The following is a 17,777-nucleotide window of genomic DNA, read 5'->3' as shown; positions in this document are numbered from 1 at the left end:
CCTACCGATCTATGTCTTTCCGTATCCTCAGTGGCTCCGACCATCGCGCCTGGACCTCCGGAATATACTACCCGAGAGGGGAGGGCTGTCACATTATCATGTAACGCTAAAGGACACCCCCAACCTGTGGTGACATGGATAAAGGTAAACAACGCTGACAAAGCAGACCTGCCTATCGGCTGACATTAGGTTTTTTTGCTTTGTTTTGGGGGGTTTTGGCGCAATTTTTAAAAAATTTGCTGCTTGTTAAAAATAAACCAGACCCTCAAAGTAAAGAATGTCGACCATGACTAGAATATAATAAAGTTTTTTTTTGTGTAATCTATATTGATGATTATTATTATTTTTATTTTTTTTATTTTATTTGTATTGTCAGGGGGAGGAGATCCTGTCTGCAGAGAACGGCCATTACCAAATAAACGGGGACGGAAGCCTTTTAATTACACTGCCATCTGGTGGTGACTCTGGACATTACACCTGCACGGCCACAAATCAAGTTGGGGCCACAAGTCGTGTGTCCCATCTTATAGTACACAGTAAGTGGTCCCTTTTCTCTTAGCCCATCTATGTCGGTGTTCCTTCAGCTGGGTCTCTCCAACTGTTGCAAAACTACAACTCCCAGCATGCCCAGACAGCCTAGACCAGTAGTCTACGAACCTTGAACCTACCATATGTTGCAAAACTACAACTCCCAGCATCACCATACAGCCTAGACTAGTGGCCTCCAAACTGTGGACCTCCCAGATGTTGCAAAACTACAACTCCCAGCATGCCCAGACACCCTAGACCAGTAGTCTACGAACCGTGAACCTACCATATGTTGCAAAACTACAACTCCCAGCATGCCCAGACAGCCTAGACCAGTAGTCTATGAACCTTGAACCTACCATATGTTGCAAAACTACAACTCCCAGCATGCCCAGACAGCCTAGACCAGTAGTCTATGAACCTTGAACCTACCATATGTTGCAAAACTACAACTCCCAGCATGCCCAGACAGCCTAGACCAGTAGTCTACGAACCTTGAACCTCGAACCTTCTGAAGTGTGGACCTCCCATGTGTTGCAAAACTACAACTCCCAGCATGCCCAGACAGCCTAGACTAGTGGCCTCCGAACTGTGGACCTCCCAGATTTTGCAAAACTACAACTCCCAGCATGCCCGGACAGCCATTGGCTGTCCGGGCATGCTGGGAGTTGTAGTTTTGCAACCGCTGGAGGCACTCTGGTTGGGAAACCCTGCACTGGGGCAACTTGTGTCTGTCAGGTAATGCTGGGAATTGTAGTTTTTGCCACATCCCGAGAGCCACAGGTTGCAGAACACATATTTATAGACTTACATCGCATTTAAAGGGATAGAGTCAGTAATATCCCACCTTGTTTCACATTTTAGATCTCTTCATGGTGATTCTAAATCCACCTCAGTTATTTTCAAGATACATTTTGTTCTTAAGTTATTGCTTTGTATAGATCTATGTTTTACCAGCTCACTATGGTGGTGGGGGCGCTGTTGCATTGATGTCTATGGAACATATTTGCTGCTAGCAGTGGTGAACCGGGGTATTGCATGTAACAAAAATAAGTTTTCTTTATAGCTGAAAAAAAATCTTCTTTTCATCTTTTATTCAGCAAAGCCCAGAATAAACGTGAATGGATCACATGACCCCAGCACCCCGATCCACGTGGTCGCAGCCCTGGGAGCGGAGATCACTTTACAGTGCGACGTGCAGGGCGTGCCCCTACCCACTGTGTCATGGCGGAAGGACGCCTTACCCCTGCCTATAGTCTCTGCCAGGTATGCCAAGTAGTTAACGTTATAATAAAGTTTTGTTGAATTATGTTCCGCGCTAATGTAACCTTGTTTATCCCTACGCCTTCACTAAATCCATTACACAACTCCTTTCCCCCAAAATTTGCGCAGTCATAACTTCAGGTCCATATGTGACTAAAAAGCTCACAATGAATTTAATTTAATGCAATTGCTCAGCGTGGCTGCTGGCGCTAAACTGGCTGTATCAACAACAGGTGACGGCAATACGGTGACGGCAATACGGCATTGCTTTTTGTATCCAGTGGATTTATACAGTATGTATCTAATAATCGTCCATATTTACCGCCATATATTCGGTGTTCACCCGCCGCGCCCCCTCTCACCCACCTCCATGTATAACATTATCTCTTCCCTTTGAAACGAGATCCAAGTCTGCAGGATATTGTGCGTGCCCGGCGCCTGGAGAGCCCTCATTTCCTGCGCTCGTATTAATGAGGTTCGGCGCAGGTTGCAGACGTGGTCACGACTTTCAGTCAGACATCTGGATCGCGCCGGTTGCTTTGATCTGACAGGAATAATTTATTAATGCGGCAGATCACTGGCTGGGTTAACCCCTTCATCCTCAGGCACGGAGAACATGCAAAAAAAAAAAAAATGTCTTATAATGTTCCTGCAGGCTGGCGTCTGTTAGGCCATATTCACACGGCGGAAATTTTGCAAAATGTCGGACAGACATTCTGCAAGTTTGCACGTTCTGCTGGTGTTGGGGCCGCTCAGAAATGCGCCGTCTCCACAGACGGCAATGCAATTCTGAGTGGAATCCGCCAAAGCAGTGAACATGTTCATTGTTTCTCTCTACGCCAAAATCGGGGCATTTGCCGCGGAAATTCCACCGTGTGAACTGTAAATAATTTTATCTATTGATTTATTTATTTTTTTACTGATTTGCTGCAGATTTTTTTCATTTAACTTCAATAAAATCTGAAATAAATCTGTGGCATATCCATCGCTTGTAAACATAAGCATAGATCAGTGTTTCCCAACCAGTGTGCCTTCAGCTGTTGCAAAATTACAACTCCAAGCATGCCTGGACAGCCTAGATCATTGGTCTCCTAACTGCGGACCTCCCAGATGATGCAAAACTACAACTCCCAGCATGCCCAGACAGCCTAGATGAGTGGTCTCCAAACTACGGACCTCCAAAATTTGGCAAAACTACAACTCCCAGCATGCCCGAACAGCCTAGACCAGTGGTTTCCTAAAAGTGGACCTCGCAAATAATGCAAAACTACAACTCCCAGCATGCCCGGACAGTCTAGAGCAGAGGTCTTCAAACTGTGGCCCTCCAGCTGTTGCAAAACTACAACTCCCAGCATGCCCGGACAGCCAACGGCTGTCCGGGCATGCTGGGAATTGTAGTTTTGCAACATCTGGAGGGCCACAGTTTGAAGACCACTGGTCTAGAGGAGTGGTCTCCAAACTGTGGACCTCCCAGATTTAGCAAAAACTACAGATCCCAGGCTGTCCGGGCATGCTGGGAGTTGTAGTTTTGCAATAGCTGAAGGCACCCTGCAATTTTAGGGATGTCTTTTTTTAAATTACAATATGCCTGAAAATACACTGTGTGAACGTGACCTTATAGCCAGCAGATACCTCCAGCCTCATAACATTCCTGACTTGCATAATATAACATATAAATGTACGTGCGCTGCGGACGTTGCACAAGTCGACCATCTCTGGCGTCTGCAGCTTTGTATAATATCTGTGTTATCTGATAGATGGATACTCCTGGATAATCTCACCGTGCTCGGAATGCAGCAACAAGTCACCTCCCCCAGCGTCCGAAACATCTTTTGTCAGGAGGATGTTATACAGCTCTGTACCATGCTGGGAGTTGTAGTTTTGCAACATCTGGGAGCTCCACAGTTTGGGGACCACTGATCTAGGCAGTCCGGGCATGCTGGGAGTTGTAGTTTTGCAATGGGTTGGGGAGCTCTGTAGCAAATGCTCGCAATACAATTTCCTCACATGCTAAAATGGCGATTGATCTCCTTCCTATAGAACTGACTGGCAGCGGCCGGCGGTAGGGAATATAGACTGTAAGCTCTGCAGGTCGGGGGACGGATGATGGGAATATTTGTCATGTTCTGATTTGTGCTTTATCTTTATCTAGACATCACTTGCTGCCGTCCTGGGCCCTCAAGCTGTCAGAGCTGCGGGTGATGGATAGCGGGTATTACACCTGCCTGGCGTCCAACATCGCAGGGAACACGACGCTCACCTACAGCCTGGAAGTACAAGGTACAGCGTGCCATTGTTGAGCAAATACCTATTACCGCAATACCCCCAAATCAGCAAAACCCAGGGGACTGTCTATGACAGTGTTTTCCAACCAATGTGCCTCCAGCTGTTGCAAAACCACAACTCCCAGCATGCCCGGACAGCCAACGGCTGTCCAGGCATGCTGGGAGTTGTTGTTTTGCAACACCTGGAGGGCCATAATTTGGAGACCACTGATGCAAAACAAAGTATCAGTTTGTTATTAAAAAGGTAAAACTAAAATCTGGCATGGACATAAGTATTCATACCCTTTATTATGACATGTGACATATATCCCATTACTCTCAATCAGCTCATTGGACAAGACACAGTCTATATAGGTTCTTACAGCTGACCTATCAGAGCAAAAACTAAGCCATGAGGCGGAAAGAACTGCCTGTAGACCTCTGAGACAGGATTGTGTGGGGGCACTGATCTGGAGAAGGGGACAAAAAGATTTCAGTGGCAGTGAAAGTTCCCAAGAGCTCAGCGGCCTCCATAGTTCTTACATTGAAGAAGAAGGAACAACCAGGCCACCCAACCAAACTCAGAAATCGGGGTGAGAAGGGCCCTGGAGAGAGAGGAGACCAGGGGCCAAGGGGTCTGAAAACTTTCTGAATACATTGTATGTACCGGGCATTCAGACAGTTTTTCACGCCTTTTGTCCATATGGACAATAAGCATTAAAGGGGTATTCCAGGCCAAAACTTTAAGTTTAAAGTTAAACAGATTTGTAAATTACTTTGATAAAAAAAATCTTAATCCTTCCAATAGTTATTAGCTTCTGAAGTTGAGTTGTTGTTTTCTGTCTAACTGCTCTCTGATGACTATGGGGATATTCTCCCATCATGCACAGCTCCCGGGACGTGACATCATCAATGAGCAGTTAGACAGAAAACTTGAGAAAACTTACAAATCTGTTTAACTTTCCGTAGCCAGTTGATTTATATATAAAAGTTTTTGCCTGGAATACCCCTTTAAAACCCCCTATGAAAACCTCCATTCTTTACACTGCAGGCTGCATTCAATGCAAAATCTAAAATAAAGTTCATCATGTTACATATATAGGTGCAGAGATTACTTTAAAGGGGTACTCCGGTGGAAAACTTTTTTTATTATTATTTATTTATTTTTAATCAACTGGTGCCAGAAAGTTAAACAGATTTGTAAATTACTTCTATAAAAAAAAAAATGTAATCCTTCCAGTACTTAATAGCTGCTGAATACTACAGAGGAGATTCTTTTCTTTTTGGAACACAAAGCTCTCTGCTGACATCACGAGCACAGTGCTCTCTGCTGACATCTCTGTCCATTTTAAGAACTGTCCAGAGTAGGAGAAAATCCCCATAGAAAACATATGCTGCTCTGGACAGTTCCTAAAATGGACAGAGGTGTCAGCAGAGAGCACCGTGGTCATGATGTCAGCAGAGAGCACTGTGTTCCAAAAAGAAAATAATTTCCTCTTTAGTATTCAGCAGCTAATAAGTACTGGAAGGATTAAGATTTTTTTATAGAAGTAATTTACAAATCTGTTTAACTTTCTGGCACCAGTTGATTTAAAAAGAAACAATAATAATTTCCACCGGAGTACCCCTTTAATATATCTAAGCAGTGTTTTCAATCCAGGGTACCTCCAGCTGTTGCAAAACTACAACTCCCAGCATGCCCAGACAGCCGTTGGCTGTCTGGGCATGCTGGGAGTTGTAGTTTTGCAACAGCTGGAGGCACCCTGGATGGAAAACACTGCCTGAGTACAAGGTGATGGGGATGGTGGGACCCCATAGGAAGCGTCTAATTCCTCGGGGGTCACACAGAAGCCGGAGCTGAGGACCGCCAATTATCACATTACTGCTCGGGGAATAGGATGTTTTTACTAAGGATAAAAAGTGCCAAGGAGAAAGCAGAACTATGAAACATCTGGGCCCCATCGGCTCCCTCCACCCTCTCTTCCTCCTCACAAGTATCAGCGACAGTCTCCACTTCCCACAGACGCTGCAATGGGGCGTTTAACCCTTTCATTTCCGAAGCCCGGAGGCTGAGCACAAAGCCACCTGACATTGCTGCCCATCCGCAACGGACATGTAAGAGGTTAAACCAACTCATTTACTGATATCTAGGTATTATTGTAGACTGGACCACAAGTCGGAAGGGTCTGACACACGGCCAGACACACTCCAGAGCGACTGGCGGACAAAGGGAGGAAGTGACCCAGACAGGAGCATCGACAATAGTGACTCCCGCACCTATCTACATGGTCCCTGACATACGCCTTGGCGGTCTGCATTATCTCCACACCGGTTGTTTTCCGTCCTATCGCTATCAGGCAATAAGGATGGCTGCTTTATAGGGGTACTCTGTTTTTTTATTTTTTTAAATCAACTGGTGCCAGAAAGTTAAACAGATTTGTAAATTACTTCTATAAAAAAATCTTAATCCTTCCAGTACTTATCAGCGGCTGTATACTACAGAGGAAATTCTTTTCTTTGTTGAATTTCTTTTCAGTCACGACCACAGTGCTCTCTGCTGACACCTCTGTCCATTTTATGAACTGTCCAGAGCAGGAGAAAATCCCCATAACATGGACAGAGGTGTCAGCAGAGAGCACTGTGGCCAGACAGAAAAGAAATTCAAAAAGAAAAGAACTTCCTCTGTAGTAAACGGCCGCTGATAAGTACTGGAAGGATTAAAAACTTTGAATAGGAGTAATTTACAAATCTGTTTAACTTTCTGGCACCAGTTGATTTAAAAAATAAAAAAATAAATAAATAAAAAAAAAGGTTTCCACCGGAGTACCCCTTTAAGTACAGGTTGATGTCAACATGTAATAGACAACAGCGCAAATGAGAAATAAAGGGACAATTAAATGCAGCAAATAGAATATGTGAAATATCAGGAAATGATGCCTTAAAAAAAAAAAAAAAAAATAAATAATAATACAAAGAAAATGGGAATCATTCAGAGATTAAGAATAAATAACAAGACAATAAAAAAATACATTTAATAAATAAACGATTTCAAAGAAAATGTGAATCATTAAGTGATTAAAAATAAATAACAAAAAATAACTACGGTACATAAAATACCTAAATAAATAAATAAATGAATACAAAGGAAACTCGGATCATTCAGCGATTAAAAAATAAATAACAAGACCATAAATAAAATTAAAAAAAATACCTTAATAAATGATTTCAAAGAAAATGTGAATCATTAAGTGATTAAAAAACAACAACAATTAAAATTATGACATAAATGAATGAATGCAAGGAAAATGTGAATCATTGAGTGGTTAAAAATACATAAAGAAATTTTTAATTAAATAAGTTAATTACATAAATGAATACAAAGAAAATGGAATCATTGAGTGGTTATAAATAAATAACACAAAAAATGAATAAAAATTAACTAAATAATTATAATAGTGATAATACTAAGAAAATCGAATGAATTGAGTGGTTAAAAATTGTATCACATGATTACTATTCGTATATGTTTCAGATGGCGGCCATATTGGTTGTCACTAGAAAGAGAAGCCCACCGGGACATACACGCTCCATGTAGATTCACCCGCTGGACCCTCAGGGTGCAGCATCTTGGAGCGGGTGATCTTCATAAACACCTCAGTTGTGATTATAGGTCAAATCTCAAAAAAAAAAAAAAATATTTTTAAAAAAGACTGCACAGTGTGAACTGACCCCAATTCACTTATAAGTCTAATTAGTTCACCTGGGTGACCTCCAGCAGCCTAAGGTGCAGTGACGAGACTCCACCCCCTCTCTCTGCAAAGCCAGAGGATTCATAGGAAATGTAGGCAGCATTAGGAAATCATTTCAGTGATGGAGTTACATCCAGTATGGCTGAAAACTCCATGCCTGCCACATTAGCTAAAGCAAGTAAGCACAAGGCATACACAAGAACCTCTACAATATTCTCCAGTAATAACCTGTGCTGCACTATATATTATATATTATAATTAATAATTCCCGGAGTGCTGCATATTTTTGTTCGGCCATAGTATAAAGGTCAGTAAATAAAGGTCAGTAAATAAAGGTCAATGTAAGGTGTTAATGGAGTTAGGGGAAGGGCCGAGCTCATCTCTGCACATTATGGCGGTGTACGAGAAGCGTCGTCCTCGGGGAGTCATTCTATGAGAACATCCATCATCGTGCGGCTGTACAGGGCTCAGACAGTGAAATCAGGTGCTGCGTAGGCGCTTATCCAGACTGGACTGACAGTGTACAGACGTCTGACCTCTATGTTCTCATCCTGCCCACGTGTATCCGTCAACATCTACTACTGAGTGATGAAAGCGGTTATCCTGCGTTAGAAAAACAGAGCTGCTTGCTTCCAGAAACAGCGCCACCCCTGTCCTCTGGTTGTGTGCGGTATTGCAGTTCAGTTCTGTAGAAGTGAATGGAGATGACAACATCTTTGGCGCTTTTGTATTATGAAGATAGAAGCTATTCTTTTCTAATCCTGGATACAATTCGATACAATTGTAACAAACCCTAGAGCAGTGGTCTCCAAACTGTGGACCTGCAGATGTTGCATAACTAAAACCCCCGGTATGCCCAGGCAGCCGAACTGTGGACTTCCAGATGTTGCAAAACTGCAACTCCCAGCATGCCCGGACAGCCAACGGCTGTCCGGGCATGCTGGGAGTTGTAGTTTTGCAACAGCTGGAGGCACACTGGTGCCTCCTCATTGACACATAATTAACGTATGTCCCCAGTAGGTAGGTAGGAAATCCACCCTATTAGATTGAAGCCCCCAGTAGGTAGGTGGGAAATCCCCCTATTAGGTAGAAGCCCCCAGTAGGTAGGTGGGGAATCCCCATTATTAACTTGAAGCCCCAAGAAGATAAGTAGGTAGGGAATCCCCTAATAAATAAAATCTCCCAATAGGTAGGTAGGGAATCCCCCTATTAGATAGAAACCTCCAGTAGGTAGGTAGGTAGGTAAGGAATCCCCCTATTAGATAGAAACCTCCAGTAGGTAGGTAGGTGGGTAAGGAATCCCCCTATTAGATAGAAACCTCCAGTAGGTAGGTAGGTAAGGAATCCCCCTCTAAGATAGAAACCTCCAGTAGGTAGGTAGGTAAGGAATCCCCCTATTAGATAGAAGCCCCTATTAGGTAGGTACGTAGGAAATTGCCCTTATTAGGAAGCCCCCAGATGATAGGTTAGTAGGAAATCCCTCTAATAGATTGAGGCCCCCAGTAGGTAGGTAGGGAACCCTGCCTTTTTAGGTAGAAGCCTCCATTAGGTAGTCAGGGACTCCCCTAGTAGGTAGGTAGGTGGGTGGGTAATTGCCTTATTATTAGGAAGATAGTGTAAGTAAGAAATCCCCCTAATTGGTTTAGGCCCCCAGTAGGTAGGTAGGGAATGCTCGGAGTTGAAATATCAGAAGGTCCACAGTTTGGATGTAGAGAAATTGCGCAGAACGGCATGTCTGTCCAGTTTTTAGCGGCATCGTGCGCAGCATCTCAATCACCGGTGTTCCTGCTCCGTGAGACACTGCACAAAACGGTTTTGACATTTATGGTCCAAAAATGTTTTCATTCACTGACAGCAAGCAAAGATCTCAAGAATAGGGAGAAATGAATACATGAAGATGCACTATATAAGGTTTAAGCCGGTGATTCCCAATCAGGGTGCCTCCAGCTATTGCAAAACTACAACTCCCAGCGTGCCCAGACAGCATTTGGCAACAGCTGGAGGCGCCCTGGTTGGGAAACACTGATTTAAATAGGTTGTCGAGGATTTAAAAAATGCTGCTTAATTCTTGCAAAAACAGCGCCACTCCTGTCCACAGGTTGTGTCTGGTGTTGCAATTCGGCTCCATTGAAGTGAACAGGACTGAGCTGCAGTACCACTACTTCCCTGTGGACAGGAGTGGCGCTATTCTTGCATAAAAAGAAGCAGCATTCTTCCAGTTCTGGAAAATCCCTTTAAAGGGGAAAACTTTTTTTTTTTTTTTTTTATTAATCAACTGGTGCCAGAAAGTTTAACAGATTTGTAAATCACTTCTATTAAAAAATCTTAATCCTTCCAGTACTTTTTAGGGGCTGTATACTACAGAGGAAATGCTTTTCTTTTTGGATTTCTCTTCTGTCATGAGCACAGTGCTCTCTGCTGACCTCTGCTGTCTGTTTTAAGAACTGTCCAGAGCAGGAGAAAATCCCCATAGCAAACATATGCTGCTCTGTACAGTTCCTAAAATGGACAGCAGAGGTCAGCAGAGAGCACTGTGGTCATGACAGAAGAGAAATCCAAAAAGAAAAGCATTTCCTCTGTAGTATACAGCCGCTAAAAAGTACTGGAAGGATTAAGATTTTTTAATAGAAGTGATTTACAAATCTGCTTAACTTTCTGGCACCAATTGATTTAAAAAAAAAAAAGTTTTCCACGGGAGTACCCCTTTAAGCTTAGCATAACACGGGTTAGTCCTTGACTCATTGACCGTGCTCTAAGCTGCTGTTGTTTCGCTTTCAGTTCCCCCGCGTGTCCATCCCGGGCCAAAACTTCTGAAGACTCTTCTGGGTCGCTCGCTGGCTCTTCCATGCGTGGCGCACGGAGACCCCACGCCCAGGCTGAGTTGGTATAAGGACGGTGTAGCCTTAAGAGTCGGGGACCAGGACTCTCTGCCAGGGCCGGACGGCACCATTAGCGTCCTGGAGGTGCAGCAGTCGGACTCGGGGCAGTACCGCTGTGTGGCTTTCAGCAGCGCCGGGGAAGATTCGCTGGAGTTCCGTCTGGAGGTTTTAGGTGAGTGTTGTCTGACAACCAGCAATATGGACGCAGCGCAGTATGGGTCTGGTGGTCATGTGACATTGTTTGTATTTCAGAGCCGCCACATTTTAAGGAGAACTCCGACGTCCTGTTGGAACATACGACCCATGAGCCGGTGATGGTGACGTGTCCTGTACACGGTGAGGGCCACAAACTTACCTGCTCCTTGTTTACCATAGGAACACATGGGATTCAAGATGCGATCGGTGGACCCACAGTCTGGCCAGGTCTTGATCCATCAGTATAGACCAGTGTTTCCCAACCAGGGTACCTCCAGCTGTTGCAAAACCACAATTCCCAGCATGCAAAATTGTTACCTTTTTTTTTTTTTATTGGAACAATACACATTAAGTTCTGCACTAATGAGCTGATGGTCTAGACCAGTTTTTCCCAACTAGTGTGCCTCCAGCTGTTGCAAAACTACAACTCCCAGCATGCCCGGACAGCCTTTGGCTGTCCGGGCATGCTGGGAGTTGTAGTTTTGCAACAGCTGGAGAGCCACAGGTTGGGAAACACTTCTCTATAAGATGACATTGCAGCCAAAGATTGTCCGGGCATGCTGGGAGTTGTAGTTTTGCAACAGCTGGAGGCACCCAGGTTGGGAAACACTGATATAGACGCTTGTGTGAAATAGACCTAAAAGGATTCACTATTAGGCTATGTTCACACGGCAGAATTTCCGCTGAATAATTCTGCCCTAATTTACTTCCCGTTATGTTCAATGGGATATTGCTGTCCTATTCACACAGGGGAATTTCCATGGCAGAAATTCTGTATTCTGCAAAAAATAGAAGACCTGTCTTGAACTTTGGGGAATTCAGTGGCGCAAGCCAGTCAAAGTCAATGGGGATTTGAATTCCGGTGGAATTCTGTGTTTTGAGCGCACAGAAATTCTGCTGGAATTCCTTCCAAATTCCGCTCAGGGGCTATGTTCACGTGGTGGAATTCCACCATTACGCACAAATTCCATCCGTTTGCAGGAATTTCGGGGGATTTCTGTGTCCTCAAAAAAGGTGTTTCTTCTGCTGAAAGTCAAAGCCCCATTGGGATTCCGCTGCGGAATTCCACAAAATTAAAGACAGGTATTAAAATGTTGCAGAAATTTTGCTAAATTCTTCTGTGTGAATGGGACAGCAGAATCCGGTTAAAGTCGATGGGCAGTAAATTTCGGCAGGAATTCTTCTGCAGAATTCCACATGCAAATTCCGTCATGTGAACATATCCAAATTGTGCTGCACTGCGAAAAATCCACAGTCTGCTTTTCTGCGCTGAATTTGAGCGGAATAGCAGAATTTCGTCAGTGTGAACATAGCCTTACAATGCATCATGATCTCTGCTTGTCCGCAACCTTCCAGGGACTCCAACTCCAATGATCCGCTGGTTAAAAAATGGAGCAGTCCTCAACAGTAACCTACCCGGGGTCACCCAGCTCGCCAATGGTTCTCTACTGATCGAGTCGCCCTCCCCCAATAACAGCGGTGACTACATCTGCCTCGCAACTAGCGAAGCCGGCTCGGCAAGGAGGAAGACCAAGCTGGTGGTGTACGGTGAGGGCCCATTTCTCTAGCAGAGCCTAAATCTGCCTCATCCCTGCTCTACAATAATTAACATATCATTTACATTTCAGCCCCACCCCGGATCCTGGAGAACGGACAGGCCCCGAATATCTCGCTGATGGCCAACCAGCCCTTGATATTGGGTTGTGAAGTGAATGGTGTTCCCTTTCCTACCGTAACCTGGTACAAAGAGGAAAGGACGGTAAGAGTGACCTGAGAACGACACGCCATGTAAAATATACTGTAATAACATCATCGTCTGGTCAAATAGAAACACCCCGAGGTCTGAACAATCCATCAACAGAAAAGCTGTGTGCTGGGACCCTCTGTAGATTTAGGGAACATTGAAATGATCACGGAATGGCCTCTTTATTAGAACCTACTGCGCTTTCATGCTTCCCTGTATGGACATCTCTATAGAGAAACATGTCCTGGTCAGATGGATCCAGATCTCTATAGAGAAACATGTCCTGGTCAGATGGATCCAGATCTCTATAGAGAAACATGGCCTGGTCAGATGGATCCAGATCTCTATAGAGAAACATGTCCTGGTCAGATGGGTCCAGATCTCTATAGAGAAACATGTCCTGGTCAGATGGATCCAGATCTCTATAGAGAAACATGACCTGGTCAGATGGATCCAGATCTCTATAGAGAAACATGTCCTGGTCAGACGCATCCAGATCTCTATAGAGAAACATGTCCTGGTCAGATGGGTCCAGATCTCTATAGAGAAACATGACCAGGTCAGATGGGTCCAGATCTCTATAGAGAAACATGTCCTGGTCAGATGGATCCAGATCTCTATAGAGAAACATGTCCTGGTCAGATGGATCCAGATCTCTATAGAGAAACATGGCCTGGTCAGATGGGTCCAGATCTCTATAGAGAAACATGTCCTGGTCAGATGGATCCAGATCTCTATAGAGAAACATGGCCTGGTCAGATGGATCCAGATCTCTATAGAGAAACATGGCCTGGTCAGATGGATCCAGATCTCTATAGAGAGACATGTCCTGGTCAGATGGATCCAGATCTCTATAGAGAGACATGTCCTGGTCAGATGGATCCAGATCTCTATAGAGAAACATGACCTGGTCAGATGGATCCAGATCTCTATAGAGAAACATGGCCTGGTCAAATGGATCCAGATCTCTATAGAGAAACATGGCCTGGTCAGATGGATCCAGATCTCTATAGAGAGACATGTCCTGGTCAGATGGATCCAGATCTCTATAGAGAAACATGACCTGGTCAGATGGATCCAGATCTCTATAGAGAAACATGGCCTGGTCAGATGGATCCAGATCTCTATAGAGAAACATGGCCTGGTCAGATGGAGCCAGATCTCTATGGAGAAACATGGCCTGATCAGATGGATCCAGATCTATAGAGAAACATGTCCTGGTCAGATGGATCCAGATCTCTATAGAGAAACATGGCCTGGTCAGATGGATCCAGATCTCTATAGAGAAACATGTCCTGGTCAGATGGATCCAGATCTCTATAGAGAAACATGTCCTGGTCAGATGGATCCAGATCTCTATAGAGAAACATGTCCTGGTCAGATGGATCCAGATCTCTGTAGAGAAACATGTCCTGGTCAGATGGGTCCAGATCTCTATAGAGAAACATGGCCTGGTCAGATGGATCCAGATCTCTGTGGAGAAACATGTCCTGGTCAGATGGATCCAGATCTCTATAGAGAAACATGTCCTGGTCAGATGGATCCAGATCTCTATAGAGAAACATGGCCTGGTCAGATGGATCCAGATCACTATAGAGAAACATGGCCTGATCAGATGGATTCAGATCTCTATAGAGAAACATGTCCTGGTCAGATGGATCCAGATCTCTATAGAGAAACATGACCTGGTCAGATGGATCCAGATCTCTATAGAGAAACATGGCCTGGTCAGATGGATCCAGATCTCTATAGAGAAACATGGCCTGGTCAGATGGATCCAGATCTCTATAGAGATACATGACCTGGTCAGATGGATCCAGATCTCTATAGAGAAACATGGCCTGGTCAGATGGATCCAGATCTCTATAGAGAAACATGGCCTGGTCAGATGGATCCAGATCTCTATAGAGAAACATGGCCTGGTCAGATGGATCCAGATCTCTATAGAGAAACATGTCCTGGTCAGATGGATCCAGATCTTTATAGAGAAACATGTCCTGGTCAGATGGATCCAGATCTCTATAGAGAAACATGGCCTGGTCAGATGGATCCAGATCTATAGAGAAACATGTCCTGGTCAGATGGATCCAGATCTCTATAGAGAAACATGTCCTGGTCAGATGGATCCAGATCTCTATAGAGAAACATGTCCTGGTCAGATGGATCCAGATCTCTATAGAGAAACATGTCCTGGTCAGATGGATCCAGATCTCTATAGAGAAACATGACCTGGTCAGATGGATCCAGATCTATAGAGAAACATGTCCTGGTCAGATGGATCCAGATCTCTATAGAGAAACATGGCCTGGTCAGATGGATCCAGATCTCTATAGAGAAACATGTCCTGGTCAGATGGATCCAGATCTATAGAGAAACATGTCCTGGTCAGATGGATCCAGATCTCTATAGAGAAACATGGCCTGGTCAGATGGATCCAGATCTATAGAGAAACATGTCCTGGTCAGATGGATCCAGATCTCTATAGAGAAACATGACCTGGTCAGATGGGTCCAGATCTCTATAGAGAAACATGTCCTGGTCAGATAGATCCAGATCTCTATAGAGAAACATGTCCTGGTCAGATGGGTCCAGATCTCTATAGAGAAACATGACCTGGTCAGATGGATCTATAGCGGCTGTTTCCTCTATGGCAGAAGGAGACTGTTAGCAGAACAATGCACCATCCACAAGGGTCTTATAGTCATTAATTGGCTCCAGGAACAATACAGAGTTCTTCTCTCTTCTCCGGCCTTCACAGTCCCCAGATCTTAATCCTATAGACATCTCTGGGGCGAGGTAGAATGGGGCTGTTCAGATCATGTCAGGACTCCATGTCATGTGCGTTGAGAAGAGATCCTGTCCACATGGGCTGATAGTCCTGCAGAAAAATGTCATCACCTCTTGAGATCAATGCCGTGACGAATCTCTGCAGGTCTGAAGGAGGTCCAACCCACTAGTAGATAGATGGGGGTCTCCAGTATGGGGCCATTCCGATACAAAGGGTACATATTGGAAATGAAAATGAGTTGACACCTATTAAATACTGTACATTTATAGATGTTTCTGCTGAATGAATAGATATAGATATGAATTGTATCTGATGAATAGATATAGTAACTTTAGTGATGTCAGCTGCTGTATGCTCCAGGTTTTCTTATTACAGTTTTCTATTGTTTTTCCATTTGCTCAGCTCACCGAAGGTCCAGGAATCACCTTCCAATCTGCCGGACAGTCTCTACGATTTTTCCGGATACGTAAGGAAGATTCCGGCTCATACACCTGCAAGGCAGTAAACCGCGCTGGGGAGGCACAACGCACCTACAATGTGATGGTGTTTGGTGAGTGTATGACCGGTCAGACAACAAGTGCATCAGCTGGTGAGACGATGATGTGTTATTGTGCATCTTATCATTTTCAGTCCCTCCAACCATTTACGGAGCGGGATCTCTCCATGAACTGACGGCGAAGGAAGGAGCAGAGGTCGAGCTTCACTGTAGGACGTCAGGGCTGCCAACACCCCACGTGGAATGGACGAAGGACGAGCAGTAAGTTTGTTGGTGACGCTAACTAATTATAGTGTAATATCCTCAGGGGTGGTGAGCAGGGTAGTCTAGGTAAAGAATGCCAATCACAGTGTTTCCCAACCAGAGTGCCTCCAGCTGTTGCAAAACTACAACTCCCAGCAAAACTACAACCGGCATGCTGGAAGTTGTAGTTTTGAAACAGCTGGAGGCACCCTGGTTGGGAAACTCTGGTCTATCATATCACACAAAAGAATTGTTACTCTGAACCTAATCCTGATCATGTACATATAATTTTTATGTGTCTAGCACCTATATTTCTCTCACAAATACCTTCTATCTGTTGCTCACTTCGTTTGTCATCCTGTGCTCTGAGGGGGGGTGTCCTCTCTCTGCATGACTCCTCCCTTAGTCTACTGTGCTGGGTCTCTTCATCCAATCACTGCAGGCTTCTCTGTAACCCCTTCCTCTCTGGGTCTCTTCATCCAATCACTGGAGGCTGCTCTGTAACCCCCTCCTCTCTGTTTTCATGCTGCAGTCTGATAGGACAGGAGTGAGCATAGAGGAGAGCTAGTCCCGCCCCCTCACTTCCTAAACTTTGTCCCTGCCTGTGCTTCAGCTAGGACAAAGATGATGCTGCGGCCGGACAGGATTTTGTTCTGGATGGTATGGGGACCCCTAGGGGTGTTTTTATAAGGCACTAACATTTTTCGTATACTAGAAAGGTTATTGTTTTGCCAAGATGTACAACATGTAAAACATTTTTTAGTGCCCAGTTCCCTGTGACCCAGCCACTATCTTTAGTACAGATAGTTGTTCCCACAGTGCAAAGTGCAGGAATGAGACCTCAGGATGCTACATGAAACAATTCTAACTGTGGGGCTAGAAGAATAGATATTTGGTCACTGTCCCTTTAAATTATGCAGTTGCAGCAGCTTCACTAAATTTAGCAATTTTGTCTGTCGTCAGGCAGCACTAACTCCATCCGGAGGCCAACAAAGTGATAAGTGTACTGCAGAGAGATCCTTGTTTAGCCTTCTCCTCTCTGACAAAAAACATTGAAAAACTTCTCCTTGGAGATGAAGAACTTGAGAACATTATCCTCACAGTGTGGACAGGAGCAGTAACAGTCACTTGATTATAGAAAGGATTTATTTTATTTAGGTATAGCTCATGTGCCCTAGGTGTATGCCTATAATAGCTTAGCCAGATGTTGCTCTGGCAAGAGACAGGCCTAGACTGGTACTAACAGGTTTGGGTCCACCCCTTGTCTTGGTAGGGGGAGACTGGACTGGGGACTTCTCCTAAAACTATTGGCTAGGGGAATCATGTGACCAAAGCATCAATTATCTGTGTAAAGTAAATGCAGAAATGTTAACCCTTTACGCTTTGTAAGACCTCAGGTGCCTGAATGGAGCAATACACATAAACAGGTGCAATAACTCTTCAATGCCTCATACACATTTATGTAATATGCAAAACCTTTAACTCTCCGCAATTGTTCTCAGACACTATAATAGGGCCACATGAAAGCACAGGGCCACCTAATGGCAGGTCAATGAAAATGCAGTTTAGGCTATACACTAGGGCAGCGTTCCCAAGAATTGTTCCTCCAGCTTTTGAAAAACTACAAC

At 44.4% G+C, this 17,777-nt stretch overlaps 1 protein-coding gene across 1 annotated transcript in view; it reads left to right on the top strand.

The window, feature by feature from the left end:
- Positions 1-17,777, top strand: part of HMCN2 (hemicentin 2) — a gene marked incomplete in the record, with an annotated part of 213,000 nt that overhangs the window by 93,479 nt on the left and 101,744 nt on the right. Inside the window, 10 exon segments of the mRNA XM_056539579.1 lie at positions 32-144; positions 377-536; positions 1,629-1,794; positions 3,944-4,071; positions 10,583-10,855; positions 10,936-11,019; positions 12,235-12,426; positions 12,507-12,637; positions 15,813-15,960; positions 16,041-16,167. Of these exon segments, the coding sequence (XP_056395554.1) occupies positions 32-144; positions 377-536; positions 1,629-1,794; positions 3,944-4,071; positions 10,583-10,855; positions 10,936-11,019; positions 12,235-12,426; positions 12,507-12,637; positions 15,813-15,960; positions 16,041-16,167 (1,522 nt within the window).

Source organism: Hyla sarda, chromosome 9, assembly GCF_029499605.1.
Source record: "Hyla sarda isolate aHylSar1 chromosome 9, aHylSar1.hap1, whole genome shotgun sequence".
In the NCBI taxonomy this organism is placed as follows: domain Eukaryota; kingdom Metazoa; phylum Chordata; class Amphibia; order Anura; family Hylidae; genus Hyla; species Hyla sarda.
Note: the sequence above shows the minus strand (reverse complement) of the source record. Positions and strands in the feature narration are given on the sequence as shown.